Below are 21,916 nucleotides of genomic sequence, written 5' to 3'. Positions count from 1 at the left end.
TTTACGTATATAATTGTAATATCCACAATGCCCTCTTAACTTCCCGAATCTTTCGCGCTTTTTTGGATAACGCCTGTCACTAAAAAGCCTCAAGATCCAAGTGCAAGAAATATGAAGAAATCATATTTCTTGCACTTGGATCTTAAGGCTATGTCGTATCGTGACAATCTTATCCAAAAAAACGCAAAGAATTCGAGAAGTTAAGAGGGCACTGTGGCTATTGCAATTATATATGTATCTGCTAAAAATGACGCATACACACACACACACATATATATATATATATATATATATATATAATATATATATATATATATATATTCATTTGTATATGTATGTTATATATATATATATATATATATATATATATAATATATATATAAAGATAAATGCCACGAAGGAAAAATAAACGAAGGAGGTTTTTTTTTTTTTCTCTTTGCAAGATCTTTCGACTTTAAAAGTCCTTTACTGAGCAGATACTGACATAAATACGAGAAAAGACAATACAAGAAGGTTCGTATAACTGACAGATAGGGATTATAAAGGGATTAGTATACGAACCTCTGTATTGTCTTTTCTGTATTTATGTCAGTATCTGCTCAGTAAAGGACTTTTAAAGTCGAAAGATCTTGCAGACCTCCTTCGTCTATTTTTCCTTCGTGGCATTTATCTTTATTTATGGATTTATCACGTATATACACACACACACACACATATATATATATATATATATATATATATATATATATATATATATATGTGTGTGTGTGTGTGTGTGTGTGTGTATGTATATATTAAAATCATTCCACTTGCTAATCAATTTTCGATCCTATATCGCCGAGTTCTTGGGTCAGCGCTTCCCAATGACGTGTGACATAACCTGAAGAAACTCCCATTTCCTTAGATTTGGGAGCAATTAAACAGGAAGTGACGCTGCGCTAAGCCAAATAAAAATAGATAAATAAATGAATAGGTCAGAAATTGATAAGAACCACTTCTTCAGAAAAGGCTCAAATTATGGAAAATTGCCTCTGGTATGGCCATACATTTCTACGGTATTTAATCAGAGATTTCAAATTGTCGATAATCGGAATATTAATGTTATCCGACAGGGTGTGGTGTATTAATTATCACAGACAATTCGACAACATTGAAAAAAATTCTTTATTAGTGGAAGCAGATACAGAATTTGGTCATATTGGCCATAGCGACTCACCTGTACTTGAACTACAAGAAATCTCTGTGACAGCAAAAAATGATTAATAACTTGATAAGATATATTGTTGACTGGAACGTAGATTTTAGGCCAAAGGCCAAGCGCTGGGGCCTATGATAAGGTCATTCAGCGCTGAAATGAAAATTGAGAATAGAGGTGGTTTGAAAGGTGTAACAGGAGGGAAACCTCGAAGCAGTCGCACTATAGAACAGTCGTTAGGAGTCGAAAGTAAGATTGGAAGAATGCTAATATAAACAAGAGATGTGCAGTCAAAAGAATGAAAGAGGTTGCAGCTAAGGGCCGAATGGACTGCTGCAAAGAAACTTAAGTGTTGCCTACAGTGCATCGCGTGAGGTGCACGAATGGCACCACCCCGCTCTCTCCCCCTACGGGTGATAAATTGTTGATAAAAGAAATTTCTTTGAATAATGATAGGTATCGATATGGCGCCTTACCGTGACAGCAGGCTGTTCAAGTCACCTGTCAAGAAGGAGACTTTCTCTGTCAAAAGACAGTAGGAAGAATGAGCTGTCCAGTCCCATGATGGCCTCGCAACCTGATATAAACTCTTATCTTGCGTCACAGGTGAATGATCTCCTACAATACCCTGCGATACCTTACGATATCCTTCCTAACTTCCTAAGGCGGAAGCGGGAAAGCCCAATTAAATGCGTATTACACAGCGATGGATTACTGTCATCCTTTTTCCTGTAATCATCTTCTTTCACACATTACAAAAGAATAAGTTAAACAATCAACAATAACAGGAAGCATCATCGAGTTTTAAAATAGCACAAAGACTCTCTCTCTCTCTCTCTCTCTCTCTCTCTCTCTCTCTCTCTCTCTCTCTCTCTCTCTCTCTCTCTCTCTCCTATTGAGGTTAGGAGTCCAATAAATGCTAAACTATCCTTGTAATCAGTAATGAAGATAGGTACTCGCCCAGTCCCATTTAGAAAAGTCATAAAAACGTACAAGATCCATAAGCATCGAATCAAATTATCAGTTATCAATTATTCTATAATTAAAGTGCTCTAGTCTACTTTGGGAAGAGTCACAATTATAGACTACAGAGTTTCAATTGCGTAGTTCCTGTTGTCATATCTCCCCATGTAACATTTCAAATGAATATTAATTTGACATTAATCTACTTACATAACATGAGAGCACTTAAATTATTATTCAAATCTTTTAACCAGTTGATGAACCAAAAGTTAATTTAAAACACCAAATCTTTCAGGTTTTACTATCAAATGTACAAAACTGTTTTTCATACTTGGCTGAGCTGACAAAAATCTATAACAATGAAAATAATAACTATGAACCTGAGAAATACCTACCGGCCTTACCTATATACAGTATTAGCCATATTCACTTTATGCTCATAATCATCAAATACAGACTGAAATGATTCAAAATCACCCTGTGACCCCAAATGAGGCCAGAGGTCAACGTTTACCTTTATTTCTCTTAGAACTTTTGTAGCTGAGGGTTACACTTCTGGAATATTTCTAACCTACACTCAGTTCAAGGGGAAAAAAGTATTTTTTCGTATTGAATCGACCTTAACCTTTCTAAACTATGCCAGATGTCAATATTGATGGGATTTAATACTGAGAGGATTCCTTACTGACATGATTCAATATTAATAAGACTCACTACTGACAGGACTTAATATTGATAGGTTTCAATAATGAAAAGATTCAATACTGATCGAATTCAATATTGACAGGATTCAATACTGATACGACTCAATATTGATAGGATTCAATACTGATAGGACTCAATATTGATAGGATTCAATACTGATAGGACTCAATATTGATAGGACTCAATACTGATAGGATTCAATATTGATATGACTCAATACTAACAGGACCCAATGTTTATAGGATTCAATACTGATTTGAGTCAATATTGATAGGACTCAATACTGATAAGATTCAATACTGAACTGACTCAATACTGATAGGATTTAATACTGATAGAATTCAATACTGATATGACTCAATAATGATAGGATTTAATACTGATAGGATTCAATAATGACAGGATTAAGATTTAAAGTGAAAAAAAAACATTATAAATTTGATGTCCGATGGGTCCATCTTTTTCTGCCAAAAATAGTAAGACAAGAATCTCACGAAACAGACAAGTTTAGACTGAATTAAATGGAAAAGAAATAACCAAAATGAGGGAAAATAATTAAATTAATTCTTTCAATTTTATTCCCTGTTCTTTTTTCATCAACTTTGATAAAAACGAATAAAACGCAAATCATAACGGTAACGACAATAAATTTCATGAAATATCATTGAGCTCTCATATTGCATTGCTTTGCATGACCTTGCAACTTTTCGAGAAGTGAACCGTAGGTTATCGGTGGGTTCGTCATGAGAGAACCAAATAAGAGGAAAATAATCAGAGAAAACGAAAGAAATCGATTATTTCATAAACTCTTTCGAAATAATAATGCAAGTATGAAAATATGAAGCGGGGAAAATATTAGTTTGGAGTCTTTGGGAGATAAAAATTTCAAGAGACAGAGAGAGAGAGAGAGAGAGAGAGAGACTATATATATATGTGTGTGTGTGTGGTGCCTGTGTGTGTTATATATATCATATTATATGTATATTTATTATAATATATATATATGTATATTTATTATAATATATATATATATAATATATATATATACATATAAACTTTTCGTATACTGAGCTCTCTCTTCTTCTCTCTCTCTCTCTCTCTCTCTCTCTTGTGAACGAACACTAGCCAAAACTCCCGAAAGGAAACGTTAATCATACAACAAGTGTCGAAGCCTCCAAAGAGAGAAAGCTGCCTAAGCCCCACCATTAAATCCGCATTCCTGTCACCTCTCCTTACTCATTTCAGAATCAAAACTCTATAGACATTCCTCGAACACTTTTGCTCTCGCTGTGTGTGAACGACGTCCCCCCCTCCCCCCCCCTCTCTCTCTCTCTCTCTCTCTCTCCTCTCTCTACCGATTCCCAAACTGTCACGTAAAGAAACCCAATGCTTGCGCTGGCTTAAATATGCAATGCACGCACGTACGGAATGAACCAACTAACTTTCTTTCCTCCTCCGCGCGTTGGTAACTCATGCTAAGGAAGCGGAGCTCGAACGTGATTGGTTCCTGCGAGAGGGGCTCGATCTCGGATTGGTCGCGCCGCCGGAGGATTCTGGAAGTCTGCCACGAGGCTTTGGTAAGGCCGGACGCTGCCCTACACTAGGTCAGTCAGTCGTCGGTCACAGTCAAGGCTGGAAGTGCTCAAATCAGCCCGTCTCTCAGACAGAGCGGGAGAGACAGATACAGACAGAGATGTTATAAGAGGGGAGGTGTGCATGGTGATATAATATAGTTCGAAAGAGACAAACTTCTACTTATAATCTGTGTTGTGCAAGGAGAGACGAACTGTTGACAACGATCAAAATATTATTAAAAGTTTTAAATACTTATTTAAGTTGACATTGTGGGAGGGAAAGGCATCTTGAGTGCCGAAATATGTCCAAATTTCATTAAGTGAAAAAAAAGTCAAAAATTAACGCACTTACGAATCAAAACTTCCAAAGATGAAGTTGTTGGCGATTTTAGCAGTGAGTATAGCCGTCGCTACAGCGACGACCATCCCTCTGAAAACGGGAAACGAATCGGAGGTTCTCGATTCTGTCCCGGTATCGACCTCAATTGGGGAGGTAGATATTCCGGCAATCGTTCAGGAGGTCAACGAAGACTGGCCTAATACGGAACCACCAACATCGACGGATGACGATGAAACTGACGAGGCAGATGACGAGGGTGAGGATGCTGAGCCCTTGGATGATGGCGAGGAAGTAGAGGGAGATGAAACCGACGACAGCATGACAGAAGACGAAAATCTTGATGATGCTGGTGACGAAGAGGAAACTGAGAATGTTGATGACGAAGATGAAGAGGCTTTCCTTGATGAAGGCGATGATGACGAAGTGCCTCATTCAGCAACGCAAGAGGAGTTCGAGGCCAACGTCCCGTCGGCCATCCACGGCGGCAAGGACATCATCATCCACAAGGACAACTTCATCCCAATCCTCAAGACGATCGTTCTCGCTTATACGCACAAGGAAAAGCCCTCATACTCCGACATCCTAAAAGCAGGGGGCATCAGCGCCTTCAAGACCGGGTTCAAGTACCTGGGCAAGGAGAACCTTGGTGAGAACCTCCTCCAGATGGCCAAGAAACTAACAGGAGCTTTCGAGGGCCCTGACGCAGATGACTTGGACACCGAACTCCTGGCTGAAATGGCCGAATCTTATCTTTCCTCCCACAGATTCAAAATGGTCCTGCCTGAGAGTGTCCTCCTTCACCAAAAGGAAATGGAAGAGTTCCTGGACAAGAGGCCCCTTGATCAAATTGAAGGGCGCTCTCTGGTCACCAGCCAGCAGTTTGACATAGCCATGCCAAGAGCAGATCCCGCAGTACAGACTATTTTAAGTAAGTAACCATTATGGTTGTTCAGCTAAGAGTGGTTTTCAGCTATTATCGAGGCTAAATTAGTAATGTTTACAGAACTTTGACAACCTTTTATTTTAAAAACATTGTTTTAATTACATTGCAATAAAATCACCTCGAATTCCGATTAATTTTTTCATCAGTTTAGTCATTTCAAGTCTATATGTCAGTGAAAAACACACAAAAGAGAAAAAATGGCGAATGTAATGTAACTAATTTATTGTTTATTTTTCCACAGCAATTGGACCAATGACCTGGATGGCTCTCATTGGGGGTCTGTTCTCCATTCCCTACTTCTTCTCCGGCTCTAGCGAGCCAGAATTTGAACGTGTGGACCATTACATCCCGAACCTCTCCCCTTACCTTAGACCACCCAAACTCCCCTTCTTCAGACCACACCACCTGAGAAGGGACGAAACCGAACACGTCCCACACCAGCAAATCGACCAAGAGTACCAGGAATACCAGAAGAGCTACAGTGAATGGTACAACAACTGGTACCTCAGGTACAAGAACTACTACGATGAACATTATCCGAATCACGAGCGACCTCTTGCCGCCCCCACTGTCCCAGAACAGTCTGATCAACACCAGCCTGTACAACACCTGCCTGTACCACACCAGCCTGTACCAAACCAGCCATTACCACACCAGCCATTACCACATCACCCTGTTCCACATCAGCCCATTCCACGTCAGCCTACGATTCAGGTGCAACCATCCTCCCTGGACATTATGGTACCACCCCCTCCACTTCGGGAAAGCGCCAAGGCCGTTCCAGAAAAGCCACTGCACCCTCTGGCAAAGCCCCTGCCAGCTAAGCAAAGACTACCAAAGCAACCTCCTCCTATTGTCTTCCCTAATCCCCTTCGCCCACCAGCGCCTGCAGACGTCCCAAGACTCGACAGCGGTCGCAACTCTGGTGCTAATATCATCAGTACTTCTGAGAGCAAGCCCAACACCTTCGGAACATTCCAGAGCGAGGCAAACAAAGGCGACAGCCACTTCAAGGTCATCCAGGGATCAGATGTGCCATCGCAGACAACCAGACCTGGCCCTCCGCCAGCCACCGGTGCCCCCACAACCCCTAGATCATCCGTAGCAACCCTTGCGCCTAGGTCAAAAGTGCCAAATCCAAGACCGGTCTACGTATCAACCACAGAGGTACCTAAGACGGAACGTGGCTTCAAACCAATCACCAAACCCAATTCCTCTACAACAAACCCTGGCACCACACCCTCGTCGAACGACAGGAGTGAATTCAAAGCCCCAAGAGAGGAGAGTTTACTCTCTGCAGAGTCCTCGCCCACGCCCAAGAGTTCGAATGCTCCTGACGCCCTCGGAAAGACGGCCGGTGGGTTCAAACCCATCGCCTCTCCCACTGCTGAATCAGCCGCTCCTGCGCCCAAGAAGGAACCTGAGACGTCCACCATCAAGGTTTCAGCTGTGACATCAGGCAAGTTGAAATTGCTCAGATTTTTATAGCTTAACTTACATTTAAGAAATACCAGTTTCTGAAAAAATGAGACAGAGAGAGAGAGAGAGAGAGAGAGCTTCTGTAAGTGTATGAAAATGAATACAAGGCCTCGTGAGTTTAAGTATTGAAGAGATCGAGAAAGATCAGGGAATCACCTAACGAATTCAAGTAAAATAACCAGCGTAAATAGTTAGCATCAATATAATCAAGTACATATATGATTACTGTTGTGTATGCTACTGTATGGTAAACAAACAAATGAAAAAGCAGACAATTTTTCCATACAATATTTCTTCTCAGAGTTCTTTCAAAGTTCCATTATAAAAGATTTTTCGAACGGAAGTTAAGAACTAAAACTGCCTTCAGCGATGGAAAATTAGGGCCTAGAATGTGTACTTTCGTCGTTGCCAACGTATTCTTGTTAGGTAAAACTTAACGAGAATAAACGAATCACGAATGTAAGTCTAGACTAAAGGTTATTTTTATGTAAATAAAAACGCAACAACAAATCCTCTGAAGCAAAACGAACAACAGAAACAACAACATTCTTGTAAGGAAAACAACTAAGAATCGTTTGCAGAAAAGCCAAAGAATATCGGCAAGAAAGTGTTGGTCTAGACTAAAAGGAATTTAACGGAAATTAACAATTCACACACGTCAATCCGACACCAAAACGCATAAAAAGAAAAAAAAAATCCTCCGATGCAAAACGACCAGCAGAACCAGCGGTAACAACAGCATAAACAAAAAACAACCTCAAATAAAGAAGTAACGAAAGTCAGGAAGACGAATACACATCGAGCTGGTATCTGGCGCATACTGATTCCCTTCAGTGACCCACATAATGGGTTGGTGCTGCTGCTGCTGCTGCTGCAAGTGGATCATAAGGCAACGAACTCTGGCGAGTAAAAACACGCTTGCTTTCTCTCTCTCTCTCTCTCTCTCTCTCTCTCTCTCTCTCTCTAAAAACATGCTGATCGAGTTTTCGTAATGGATGGTGAGTGAATCAGTAGCAATGGAATGGAAATATTGAGTTGATCGTTTGATTCACGTCTCTTTTTTATGAATAAGCAGTTTTCACCTCATGAAAATCAATAAAAAAAAAGTGTTTATATACTATATAAATATATATATATATATATATATATAATTTTGTATATATATATATATATATATATAATATATATATATATATATACACGAATTCATTCTCAACTGACATTCACTAATACCACGACTCCAATAATCAAAAGAAAAAAGTACACAGTACTTGATCAGAGACAGACAATGAATCAGTTTCACAGTCTTACTATTTGCTAAAGAAACAATTCTGATAAGCAAACAAATAAAAATGCGCAATCGAGATTTCTGTACGGTTTATAATGCTGTATGAAACTCTCTGACACAGCTCATGACACTCTCAGGCACGGCCCATGAAACTTTCAGTCACGGCCTACTGGTGGTGCCAGACGTACGATCACGGTTAACTTGAACCTTAGATAAAATTAAAAATACTAAGGCCAGAGGGCTGCAATTTGGTATGTTTGATGATTGGAGGGTGGATGATTAACATACTAATTTGCAGCCCTCTAGCCTCAGTAGTCTTTAAGATCTGAGGGTGGAGAGAAAAAGTGCAGACGGACATACTAATTGCCATCTCAACAGTTTTCTTTTACAGAAAACTGAAAATAAACTGTAATCAAAATTCAGATACTAAAGCCTCAAGGTCAGCTGAAGCCCGATTGAAAGAGAATGTGTCAAACCACTAGACTAAAATTAACTGAATAAAGAAGGAATAACTTAGGAATCTGTCATCACTTGAGGGTCCGACATCAGGTAGTGACACTGGGAAGAGTTAATATTCCAAGCCTCTGAGACTAATCTATTCGAACAATGAACATTTAAACAAGCCAATATGATTTACGTCGTTTACCAAAACAGTCACGAGAAAAGAGCGAAAATGACTATACCTGAATTCAAGCAGCTGTATTTAGTGTTCTTGGACAAATCCTTATTTGCCTTCAGTTTTCTTATGAATCACACAGCCGAATATTAAACAGCTTATCGCAAGATTCTATAAGAGCCACCATTCATCGAGTGGTCAAGAAAGTGCGAATCAATACAGAGTATCTTGAATGTATTGGAATATGGATTTTAGGCCAAGCGCTGGGACCTTTGAGGTCATTCAGCGCTGGAAAGGAAATTGAGAATAGGTAGGTATGAAAAGTGTAACAGGAGGAAAACCTCAAAGCAGTTGCACTGTGAAATAATCGTTGGGAGAGGATGGGTGGCAAGATGGAAGAAATATAATGTGAATGGAGGTACAATAAAAGGAATGAAAGGGATTGCAGCTAAGGCCTGAAGGGATTCAGCAAAGAACCTTTAGTAAATGCTAACAGTGCATCGCGTGAGGTGCACTGACAGCACTAACCCCCTACGGAGTACAATATCATGAAGCAATTAAGTACAAATTTTCTATGCTTTCTTTTGATACAATTTATTCATAAGGTCAAAATCTGCGGTAATATAAGAGAGGGTCTGAAATGCTAGTCCTCTGCCTGAGGCTTAACTTCAAGTCTAAACGGGGTGTTTATTACCTAAAGACTATCATTGTTGCCCACAAAAAATAAATTTAGAGTTACACTGCCTGGTTTTTCGTTATATGTTTATTGTTGCCACTGTGCGAGATTAGAACTTGAGTTCTTTAACGTACCAAGGATGTTATGTTTGTGTACGAAGTATTAACATTATATATATATATATATATATATATATATATATATATATATATATATATACCACACACACACATATATATATATATATATATATTATACATATATATATACATATATATATATATACACATTATATTATAATAATATATCTACACGTCACGTACATACATTATATATCTTACGATATATTAGATAATAATATAATGTACATTATATATACAATATCTATATTGTACATGTGTGAGTGGGCGTGTGTGTATGTGCGTATCGCAGTCTTACGGCCATGCTGCTTGCCTCTGTAGTCAGAGAAACAACAATAGAATCCCCAGCGAAAATATGTAGCCTCCTTCTTAACTAAAGACAAGAGATGCTTTCGATAGTTAAGCGACTGTGGTGGGTCACAGCAAGGTTGAGCAGCCACGCCTTTAAATTCTCGCTGAGAATCAGATGAGTACATCTTTTAGTAACAGCATCTTCCCTTCTTCCCTGCAATTAGATGGCAAAAGTGTCAAGTTGAAACCAAAATAATCTCATCCCTATGGACTTTGCATTGAAAGCAAAAAGATAAATACTTAAGGTAACACCACCCTCCTATGGAGAAAATGTCCTATAGTGTATATATATACATATATATATTATATATAATATATATATATATATATACACACACACACACACACATATATATATATATATATATATATATATATATATATATATATATACCATTCAGGAAATCGCAGACAACCACTCAGAAGAATAATTTATTAGGAGAACGTTTCGCACTACAATGTGCATCTTCAGTCTGTTGAGATAAAAAAACACATACATATTAGCATTCAATAATAGCAGGATTCTCAATATAGTAAAAAGACTAAAATTAACTTAAAATTGACATAAAGGACTAAAAATTGACAAGTAAAACTAAAAAGTAAAAAGTACAAATAAAAAAACAAATACCAAGCGCAACCAACCGTTAGTTGAGAAGGAAGGAGGTAGAATGACTAGACTGGGCAAGAAGTTAAAACGTTGACTATGCCAGATAAAGCGGAGAAGATGAAACTCCACTATTCAACGAGGGAACAAGACGTTTAATATATAATGACTCTAGAGTGGTTATGTAATCAGAGTCTTTAACGAGCCTAAAAATAGAGAGTGTTGTTTCTTCACCTCTATCTTGCAATTGATTGCGTGGTTTTTTATGTTTGAGTGTTCAGGCCTACTTAATTTTGACCGGTCCTGAAACTAAAGCCCATGTGACTGCAGATCTCATCTGCAGCAGCCTCCTAGTCGATCCAACGTAAATTCCGGGACATCCCGGGCACGTAAATTTGTTATACCAACGTTGGATCGCATGAACTGCTGCAGACGATCTTTGAAGCAGAAAAAAGAGCCTATTTTGCATGGGTTGTTAGATATAAGTTTTATATTTAGACAGGGAATTTCATTTCTATGATTCTAGTTAGGTGTTTGTGAAAATTTGCTATTGTATATATATGGTATGGAGGCATACATTAGTTTCTTTGGTACGCCTATCATTGGTAATGGGGTGGTTTAAAACATGCAAAGTTAAAAGTTTGTTAACAATATTAAAAAATACATTCTTAGGGTACGAGTTTGCGTTGAAGATATTAGATAAAAATTCAATTTCTTTATGAAAGATATCCCAGTTTGATGAGTATTTTATTGCTCTATGAACCAGAGTGGAGATTGCGTTAAGCTTAAAAACTCTTTGACAAGACTATAAAAATTATTAGAATCATAGAAAGTGAAATTCCCTGTCTAAATATAAAACTTATATCTAACAACCCATGCAAAATAGGCTCTTTTTTCTGCTTCAAAAGATCGTCTGCAGCAGTTCATGCGATCCAACGTGGTATACAAATTTACGTGCCCGGGATGTCCCGGAATTTACGTTTGGATCGACTAGGAGGCTGCTGCAGATGAGATACTGCAGTCACATGGGGCTTTAGTTTCAGTACCGGTCAAAAATTAATTAAGTAGGCCTGAACACTCAAACATAAAAACCACGCAATCAATTGCAAGATAGAGGTGAAGAAACAACACTTCTCTATTTTAGGCTCGGTTAAAAGACTCTGATTACATAACCACTCTAGAGTCATTATATATTAAACGTCTTGTTCCCTCGTTGAATAGTGGAGTTTCATCTTCTCCGCTTTATCTGGCATAGTCAACGTTTTAACTTCTTGCCCAAGTCTAGTCATTCTACCTCCTTCCTTCTCAACTAACGGTTGGTTGCGCCTTGGTATTTGTTTTTTGTTTTTTTTTTTATTTGTACTTTTTACTTTTTAGTTTTACTTGTCAATTTTTAGTCCTTTATGTCAATTTTAAGTTAATTTTAGTCTTTTTACTATATTGAGAATCCTGCTATTATTGAATGCTAATATGTATGTGTTTTTTATCTCAACAGACTGAAGATGCACATTGTATGTGCGAAACGTCTCTAATAAATTATTCTTCTGATGTGGTTGTCTGCGATTTCCTGAATGGATGAATGTGATATACCTGCATAGCCTATATATATATATACATACAATATATATAAAAGTGTGTGAACGTGTATTTAAATATCATTACCGTATAAAAACGCGCATATACTTGTGTACTTAGGTACAATTATCTATACCCTTTTATTTACCCAACCCATTTTTTATCTCGACAGGCGTGTTCAAGACCACAGCCGGACCAACTCCAGCACCAGCCACGACTCCAGCGACCATCGTGACTTCTAGACCAGCTGTGTTCGTTCGAACAGCCACTCAGAAGTCGGTGAGAGTCGTCACGTCCTCTTCTTTCGTGGTGCCCAATGCCCCAGAAGCTAAGGAAGATTCCCTTCGTGAGCTGAAGAGGCCTCAGAGACACCAACAATCTTCCCCGAGTCTGCAGCAGATCTCTAATGTAAGTCCAGAGGGTCACTAGATGAAAAAAGTTATTTGATTGGGTAAATCTTCTATATCCTCTGCTAAACTAACTCTAAAGCTCTATCAGACTATCTTTCTTCTTCTGATTAAAAAATCTCTTTTTCTCTACTGAGCAGCAAGTGAAGACACAGCAGAGTCTGCCTGTACATCAGCCACTGCCCTTAGAACAAACGACGGCTGCTCCTCTTCCTCCTCCATCAACTCCATCTGCAGTGCAAAAGGCACCTTTAGTACAATATTCTGTACAGGAAGCTCCACGACAGCCGACAGGGCCTGTCATCCAACCAGCTGTACCTCTGTTGCAGCCACAGAAACAAGCTGCACAACAGCAAGCAGCTATCATACAACAGCAGGCAGCTTTGGCACAGCAGCAACAAGCGGCACTAGCAAAGCAACAGCAAGCAGCCTTAGCACAGCAACAACAAGCGGCCCTGACGCAGCAACAGCAAAGGCCTGTAATACAGCCTGCCATTCAGGAGTTCCCTAGTCAGCAGGCACTAGTGGCAAATCAGGACGGAGGCTTCGTCAGAACAAACCTCCCGACCAACATCAAAATAGTGGACCACAGGCCAGCCCAGGTAAATTATTTATATAGTAGTTTTTAAAATACTTTGCCCTACCTATCTGCTTATCTATTCACCTATCTATAGCTGTTTTCAATCCTGTTATTTTACTCACTTTTCACATAATTTTTGCACCAATTCCCTTTTCAAGGAAACTAAAGAGAAGTCATCCCTCCATGTAACTCGTTAGATTCATGCAAAACTCATCTTAAAATAACAACAGGTGCTTTTCTTCTGTAAAAACACTCTCAATTTGCTTGTAATTAAATGATAAAGACTTATCTCAGTAAATTCCTTATGAATATATTTGTGTTCTAAGACTTTGCTGATATGCCCAGTAGTATAGAGTGAGCTACACAAGCAAACTTAACTTTTGGATTATAAACCCTAATTTGTGATTAAGAAATTTCGAAACATTCTACATAATGGGACTTACATCTCAAATTTGGATGTTTGAAGGTCCTGAAGACCATTTTCTTCCAGTTATTTATCTTGATTCTCCATTAACTTATAGCTTCGGTCATCAAACAATTATTCCATGGTCTTATATGTATCCATGATAAAGTATGTACTTTTTCATCCATCTGCGTAAACATTTTGTCACAAAAAAAAATTCTTTATTCTCCCGTTTATGAATAATTGTCATTAATTATCAAAACACCTCTATTCATATACCACAAAGACTTTCAGGAACCTATCAACCAACATTATTTCATCCATCTACATAAATATTCTTCCATCCATTTCATCCATCTATATAAACAGTCTTCCATCCATTTTCATCCATCTACAAAACATTCTTCCACCCACCTACAAAAAGTCTTTCATCCATCTACATAAACATATCTCCACCCATCTACAAAAATATTCATCCATCTACAAAACATTCTTCCAGCCATCTTCAACACCACTTCCACCCATCCACATAAACATTCTCTCATCCATCTACATAAACAGTCTTCCATCCATTTCAGCCATCTACAAAAACATTCATCCATCAACAAAAGCATTTTTTCATCCATCTACAAAAACAGTCTCCCATCCATTCCATTCATCAACAAAAACACTCATTTATTAACAAAAAACATTTTCTCATCCATCTCCATAAACAGTCTTCCTTCCATGTCATCCATCTACAGAAACATTCATCCATAAAAAGTAAACATTCTTTCATCCATCTGAATAAACATTCCATCGAAAAAAAAAAAATAATAATACAAAAAATTGTTCCTCGACCCCGTCAAACGGACTCCTCCTCCTTCTTCACCCGACGAGCCAAAGTTTCTCCTCAAACACGCGCCTCCTTCTCTCTCCCTCCCTCCTCCCAGGGCTTCGGACTTGGGCCCAGGCCAGCTAGCGAGCCCACGGCGACGCCGACGACAACGACCCCGATGCCCATCTACGCCCTCGACCCCTTCTACGGCTCCAGACTTTCTCGAGTTGACGTCATCTTCCACCAGCTGGGAGTGGAGGACGAGGGATGCAGGGAGCAGGTGAGATTGGCTGACTGGCTGACAGCTTGCTTGTTTGCTTGCTTGAGTGATTAACTGATTGACTGACTGACTGACTGATGGATTCATTGCTTGACTGATTGATTGGTTAATTGACTGACTGCTTGCTTGATTGATTGATTGATTGATTGATTGATGTTTTGATTGCTTGAACGATTGAATGGTTAACTGACTAACTGCTTGCTTGCTTGCTTGAGTGACTGATTGATTGATTGATTGATTGACTGGCTGATTGACTGGTTGATTGCTTGACTTATTGAGTGGTTAACTGATTAACTGCTTGCTTGAGCGATTGATTGATTCATTCACTCATTGATTGCTTGACTGACTGAGAGGTTAATTGACTAACTGGCTGATTCCTTGCTTGACTGATTTATTGACTGATTGACTGACTGATTGTCCGGTTGCTTGCTTGAGTGATTGACTGATTGAAAGACTGACTGCTTGCCTGCTTAAATGACTGATTGGCAGCTTGCTTGCTCGAGTGACTGATTGGTTGACAGGTTGCTTGCATGCCTGATTGATTTGGTGATTAATTTCAAACCAATAAAAAGGAGTCAGAACAACTGGAAAGTCACAGAAGCCAACAATAATCAATGTGTATCTCTGTGTGAGAGAGAGAAAGAGAGAGAGAAAGAGAAAGAGAACTGAAAGCGACTCTTCTTCTCGTTTTCCAGGTCGTCTGCAACATCTACAAGAACCCGGATGTTTACACTCCGTACAGCGACTTCCTCTCTCGCCAACTGACTGTGTAAGTCGTCGTGATGTTCTCTCGTGAGCGACTGCGATTTCGCACGATAGATAATTTAGCATTTTCCACGATACAGTTTCTGTTTAAATATATATTCAATTAATCACTTGACTACTATGATATATTTTCTGTTTGGATTTTTATCTAATAATTACTTTGCCTACTTAGACCAACAAGAGTCCAATGGCTGCATTATTATTATTATTATTATTATTATTATTATTATTATTATTATTATTATTATTATTATTATTACTCATTTCACAGGAGACTGGAGGAACTCCAGAAACCCAAAGTATCCGACGAAAGAATCCTGCGCTTCTTCAGGTACCTGAAGGCCGCCAGAGAAGGTCAAGATGGGTCAGACTGCAACGCCAAATACCCACAGTGCGAAATCGATACGACCCAGCTCTCACACAAGCCCATTATGAACGCTTTCCAGAAGGTGTCTCTGCTTATGAACGCGGCCTCGAGCTAAGAAAAAAAGGAAAAAGATAAATGAACGAATAGCTCCCCTTTGACAGTGGCGGGAAAACAAAGTCGAGTTGTAAACAATAGTTGCTTGGTTTGGAAAGGCCTCCGAGGTACCAAAACACTAAAAATTCTACGAACAAAAAAACAAACGGAATAAATTACAGATTTCGAGCTAAAGGGCTGCTCTCTGACAGAGGCGGGAAAAAGGCTGGCTTTTTTTTTTTTTTTTGGATACGCCTCCGAGGTGACAAAAAGTGAAAAAATACATAACTAAACGGATGAATGTAAATTACAGTGTCGCTCACGGCTCTTGGGTGAAGCCTGATAACGGATACAGAACGAGTTGTCACTCTTACAGAGAATTAATGCATCTACGCCTACTCAGACACTCGAATGAATGAATCTAGGCCTATTAAGATAATCGAATGAATGCACCTAGGCCTACTTAAGACACTTCTTTTATAACTTCTGCTTAAATCTAAGTCCACGGTGGCTTACTAAAAGAGATATGGCACCCAGTCAACAGGAAACAGCAAACACTTCTAGGAAAAGTGCCGGTAAATAACAAAGTGGACTCGCTTATTCATTTTTCTTGAACCGTTTCCAGGAAAAACAGAGAGAGAGAGAGAGAGAGAGAGAGAGAGAGAGAGAGAGAGAGAGAGAGAGCACATCATCCTTACATCAAGCTCTTCGCCAATCACCAACGACATTTTTCATCTCTTGAAGATTTCTTTCGGCCTGTTCTCATCCACCTGCATCCGTCACTCACTCATTCATCACCCACATTAGTGCCTCATCATTCACTCATTCACCACTGCAATCGGATCAAGCGTAAGCCAATTATTCATCACACTCTGGTGATCATCATAGCTACAAACACCCACATACACTTTCCTATCTCGTTATCTTCAAAGAGGCAGTTCATCAGTCTCTCATTTTAACATTCATGATCACATTCATTATTCTAATTCATTGTTGTCGTCACTATGACTGGCATCACTCTCACTGAGCATTATCATCGTATCAACATCATTGTCACGAACAATTAACGTCATTGTCACTGGCCATCAACATCACAAGATCATTTTCATTATCATTGTTCATTCTCTTGATTTTCATGAATCATTTCATTATATTCACCAGTTACCATCAGCTCCATTCATCATCATCATCATTACAATAATCATTACCTTTTCTCTATTCAATTATCAGAATCAGTGTCAATCACCCTGACCCTTATCATTTAACCATCACAATCATTGACCTCCACCATCACAAATAATTTTCACAATCCCCATTACAAAATCACCTCCCAATCACCACCATAACAATTAAAACAATGACATTGTTTTTAGAGTCAGCTTTCTCCGTCTGCCCATAAGCTCTTTATTTTATTTTATTCATTTGATGACGTCATTGGAGCGAAGCACTGCTTGGATTTTGCTTGAAGACGATAAAAGTTCACCCTCCAGCCGGCACTAGTTCAGTGTGTCAGTGGACACGGGAGGAACCAGGTCAGAATGTCGTCGTGGCTCTCCCATTTATGGGGATTATTTTTTTTTTATTTTCATTTTTTTTATCAATCAGCTCGTGCCACTCTATCCCCTCCTTCCTCCGCCTTCTCCTTCTAATTCTTCCTCTATAAAGTTTACCGTTTCCCGAAAGGTGATATTCTGACGTCACACATACAGGTAGTTCTGGCTCTCACTGGTTACTACATACCTTGGGGGTAGTTTTCTCTTTAACGGCATCATGCCAAGAAATCCGGATGCCATTAAGTCCACTCCTGTTTATTCCGTAATAACAAATTCTTCACCCCCGAGAAGTATTACTTATTCAAATTCTACAAAAAGGAAGAAGAAAAAACATAATCTAGATAAATTTCTAAAATTCGTTATTGCCCCGAAATTTTCTTCCAATCTTCGTGATGACAAATACATGCGTCACTCACTCCCTGTTTCAATTCACTTCACTCATCATCTGTCACACGTCACTCATCGTGCATAAGAAATTCATCATACACCAACACAGCTCATCCGTGCGCATCAATTACAGATTTGTTCTTTGGCTTCATATTTTTTCGAAGTTCAATCACACCAAAGTATATCGTCATCTCTTCATCATATCTCTCTCTCTCTCTCTCTCTCTCTCTCTCTCTCTCTCTCTCTCTCTCTCTCTCTCTCTCTCTCTCTCTCTCTCTCTCCGGCCGTTGCAGGTTATTTATGACGGAAGGTGTGCCAAGGTTATGAGGATACAGAAAGTAAGGCAAGATGCAGGTTCCAGCGTCACCGCGCAAACATTCGTTTGTTTCTTTGCCGGTGTTTGCTTTCACGGTCAAAGACTTAACAAACATACTTCATGCAAGCAGATTCTTCGATTGTTCAAGAAAAAAAATCTCCACGATTTCTTTGACGGAAGCGAGAGAAACAATGCGACGGGTGTGTGTACAAGACTGCAAATCTTCACGAAGCAGTAAGCAATCGAGAAGGTCGGTCTAGGGTCGAGGAGGAGAGGAAGGTGGGTAGCACAGGAACAGGGTTATGTGGCGATCTTCTTCCTCCCAGAGAGAGAGAGAGAGAGAGAGAGAGAGAGAGAGAGAGAGAGAGAGAGAGATGCACCGTTAGGAAAACCGGTTTTGGGAAGGTGCACACCTCTCCTGACAGGCCCTGGGCCATAGACCGACACCCATCCTCTATCTATTGTTACAGGTGAAAGAAACTTTCTCTCTCTCTCTCTCTCTCTCACACACACACACAGCCAGCTCAATCTCACTCTCTCTCTCTCTCTCTCTCTCTCTCTCAAGGAGCGGTGCTAGAAAGGAGCCCCTCTATCTAGAATCTAGGTCAGCCATTGCTTGAGCGATGCGAGCGACCCATTGACGACCGGACCTGGAATCCCATTGGCATTTCCAGTTTGTTTTGGTCGCTTTTGGTCGTCGTTGCCGATTCCAGCTCCTTCCTGGAAACCGCCTCTTTTGTAAATATAGTCCGTAGTAGTATTTTATACGCATATAGCAGCAAATATTCAAACGTACGTTTAGTACTATGATGACATGAATCTGAAGGATTTAAATTCGCCAATTCCCATTGTAGCAAGTATTTACTATTTACTTGTATATCGACCCTACTCTTAATTCGTATTTATTTATTTATTTATTTATTTATTTAATCACCTAACTATTTAATAAATGACCTACATTAAAAAAAATCCCTCTCAGTCAGATGTGACTTCATATAAATCACTCGATTTCCCAACTTATCCTTTGGATCAAACAAAAGAAGGTTTGATGTATTATAATCATTATTATAAGCTTATATCTAGATTCACCACATATAAATACAGCGTTTGTTCGTCGTAACAAGCGATAATAATCGTTCTTAAACGTAATTTTCTATTTTACTAAAATCGATTCTTGAATTCAGAGGCTGAATGAATTGTAACATTTAGAGGCTCTTCAACTACGCTTGATCGATCATTCCCATATCTATCTACCTACCCATCTTTCATATAAATTAAGAAATTGAAACAGAATAATTCTGAGAACACCAGGAAACATTTGATCTAAAATTACTGTCAATTCCCGGTGGCCACGTTCAGCCCCTGACATTCGAGTTGAACACAAACCCGTCAGTATTGACGTGTTCAAAAGCGTCCTTTTAGAAAGCGCTCAGGATCACGTCGTCTATAAATGCTGAATAATTCCTCACTCAGGTTTTTTTATGATACTGTTTTTTATAGGCAAAGTTCAGCAAACATTTTACTGTGTATATTTTTGTACAATTTATTTCTGTCGTAACGGTGAACATAGCCTAGCCAATGCTACAATCTGTTCTCCATCATCCCTACCAGTTATTTACACTTAATGACCAAACTGTCTCTATATTTATTAATGCTATTATTTATCCAAATTTATTTAATGGCTACTAATATGAACAATGTGATATTTTTATAATGTTCGACTCCAGTCTACGAGAATTGGAGACTTCTTTCGAATTCTCGTATCAGACAATTTATCTTTTTTTATGTACAACCGTTGCTGAAATAAAGGCAGCATTTTTAATGGATGTGTTTTATTGAATACCTTTTCATATACTCTTACCACTTCCCTGGCCCAGCTGTTTAGATAAATGGTTACCACCTACATGTTAATTCCATCTGTGCGCTTATATTATGTGTACATATACACAATATATTTCATATAACTTCATGCTTATCAATTTTCATACTAATAGCTAAGGGCTTTCTGTGCATACACACACACACACACACACACACACACATATATATTATATATATATATACACACTTCATCTTTTTCTCCTCCTGAGAAGCTTGCCAGAGAGTAAAGAAGTAGTTAGAGAGCCTCTGCTATTACTATGAAAACTAATAAGCAGGAAGATATTTGAAACTACCTCCAATATTATTATTGATATAGAAAGAGAAAAGAATTCATCTACAATATCAATGATGATATAGAAGTTAAAAATTAAAATCAAACAAAGACCCCCTATCGACAACGCCACAGCTGAGGGTAAATTAAGGTTTTACATAAACTATGTAGTAAATTCGAAGACTTAGAAAATTAACCTTCAATAAAAAAGAAATAAAAATGAATTTAAAATAAATGAAAATGAAAAAATGACGAACTGAGATCAAAGAAAGGACCTTTTTAAATACTCTTTCATAAGACTCCACGAAAGCCATTGCATGCCAAATAAAGTTTCTTATACCTAATCAAATAGTTGTTGTACAAGCGGATTTAGACTTTCACATGCATACGAAATATTCTGAAATGTCCTAATTTTATTTCGATCTCAGGCGCAAATGTATTTGGATTAAAGCGAAACTATACGAACATTATATCTTATCTTTGAAAAATAAGTCCTAATGCACATAATCTGATTTCATGTTCTACCGTTTAAACAGATCAATTTGTATTAAAACGAAGCAATATGAACAATTCACCTTGCATCTGAAAATAAAAACATTATACAAATTATCTCTTTTTATGTTCTATCTCTTAAGCAATTCTATTTGGATTAGAACGAAACTATCTGAACAACTCTCCTGGCCAAACCCGTGGATCTATTTTTTATTTTCAATCACTGGCCAAAATGAGAAATACCTTGACCTTAAATGTTTTGCGCTTCTGGGTCCATTTTTAAATGGCAATGAATTTTCAGTGACTCCTAAAAGCGGCGAAGTCGCTATGATATCAAGGTCACGACCTTTGCATCGGTTTTCATTTAATGTTTTGAAGGATCCGATGTCTGATTTGTTGAGCAAATTTTTCTACATATAAAAGGAAATACTATTTTTTATCTAACATGGACGAATTTCCGGACGGGTTAAAACTCTAACCATTTGTATTTAATTATCCTAAACACAACACGTTTATCAATTTTTCTATAAAAGAAAAAAACTCTTTATATCTTAAAACTTTATGTCTTTATCTAGCAAGGATGGATTGCCTGACGGTTTAAAATTTGTATGAACTATTCTTATTTAGTAATCTTTAAAAACAGTAGCTATTTTTATGATTTATTTACGAATTCTTTCAAGTCATAAAATTCTAGTTTTCTAGCATACAAAAATCGGCAAGCACGAAGTCCCACTGATAATTAATAAAGTTGCAACGGTAAAACCTCCAGCCATTTCACCAAAATCAAGAAGCAGTGCAAAAATGAGATGAGAACATTTTGTAGAAAATAAAATTCTAAATTTTACATGGAATAAA

General features: G+C 38.4%; 1 protein-coding gene across 1 annotated transcript; it reads left to right on the top strand.

The window, feature by feature from the left end:
* Positions 1 to 4,475: 4,475 nt before the first annotated feature.
* LOC135205430 (uncharacterized) lies at positions 4,476 to 20,239 on the top strand. Its single transcript, XM_064236006.1, has 7 exons — positions 4,476 to 5,705; positions 5,962 to 7,179; positions 12,622 to 12,857; positions 12,997 to 13,458; positions 14,772 to 14,936; positions 15,632 to 15,705; positions 15,973 to 20,239. Exons 1-7 carry the CDS (start codon positions 4,808 to 4,810, stop codon positions 16,181 to 16,183), a joined length of 3,264 nt encoding a protein of 1,087 aa, XP_064092076.1. The 5' UTR covers positions 4,476 to 4,807; the 3' UTR covers positions 16,184 to 20,239.
* The last annotated feature ends 1,677 nt before the right edge of the window (positions 20,240 to 21,916 follow it).

Source organism: Macrobrachium nipponense, chromosome 24, assembly GCF_015104395.2.
Source record: "Macrobrachium nipponense isolate FS-2020 chromosome 24, ASM1510439v2, whole genome shotgun sequence".
In the NCBI taxonomy this organism is placed as follows: Eukaryota; Metazoa; Arthropoda; class Malacostraca; order Decapoda; family Palaemonidae; genus Macrobrachium; species Macrobrachium nipponense.
Note: the sequence above shows the minus strand (reverse complement) of the source record. Positions and strands in the feature narration are given on the sequence as shown.

What these genes read in the sequence shown, in the direction of transcription:
- LOC135205430 (XM_064236006.1), top strand. Translation starts at nt 4,808, where the DNA reads ATGAAGTTGTTGGCGATTTTAGCAGTGAGTATAGCCGTCGCTACAGCG. An exon ending in CGCAGTACAGACTATTTTAA is followed by an intron (nt 5,706 to 5,961) that starts GTAAGTAACCAT and finishes ATTTTTCCACAG; the next exon opens with CAATTGGACCAATGACCTGG. An exon ending in GTCTGCAGCAGATCTCTAAT is followed by an intron (nt 12,858 to 12,996) that starts GTAAGTCCAGAG and finishes TCTACTGAGCAG; the next exon opens with CAAGTGAAGACACAGCAGAG.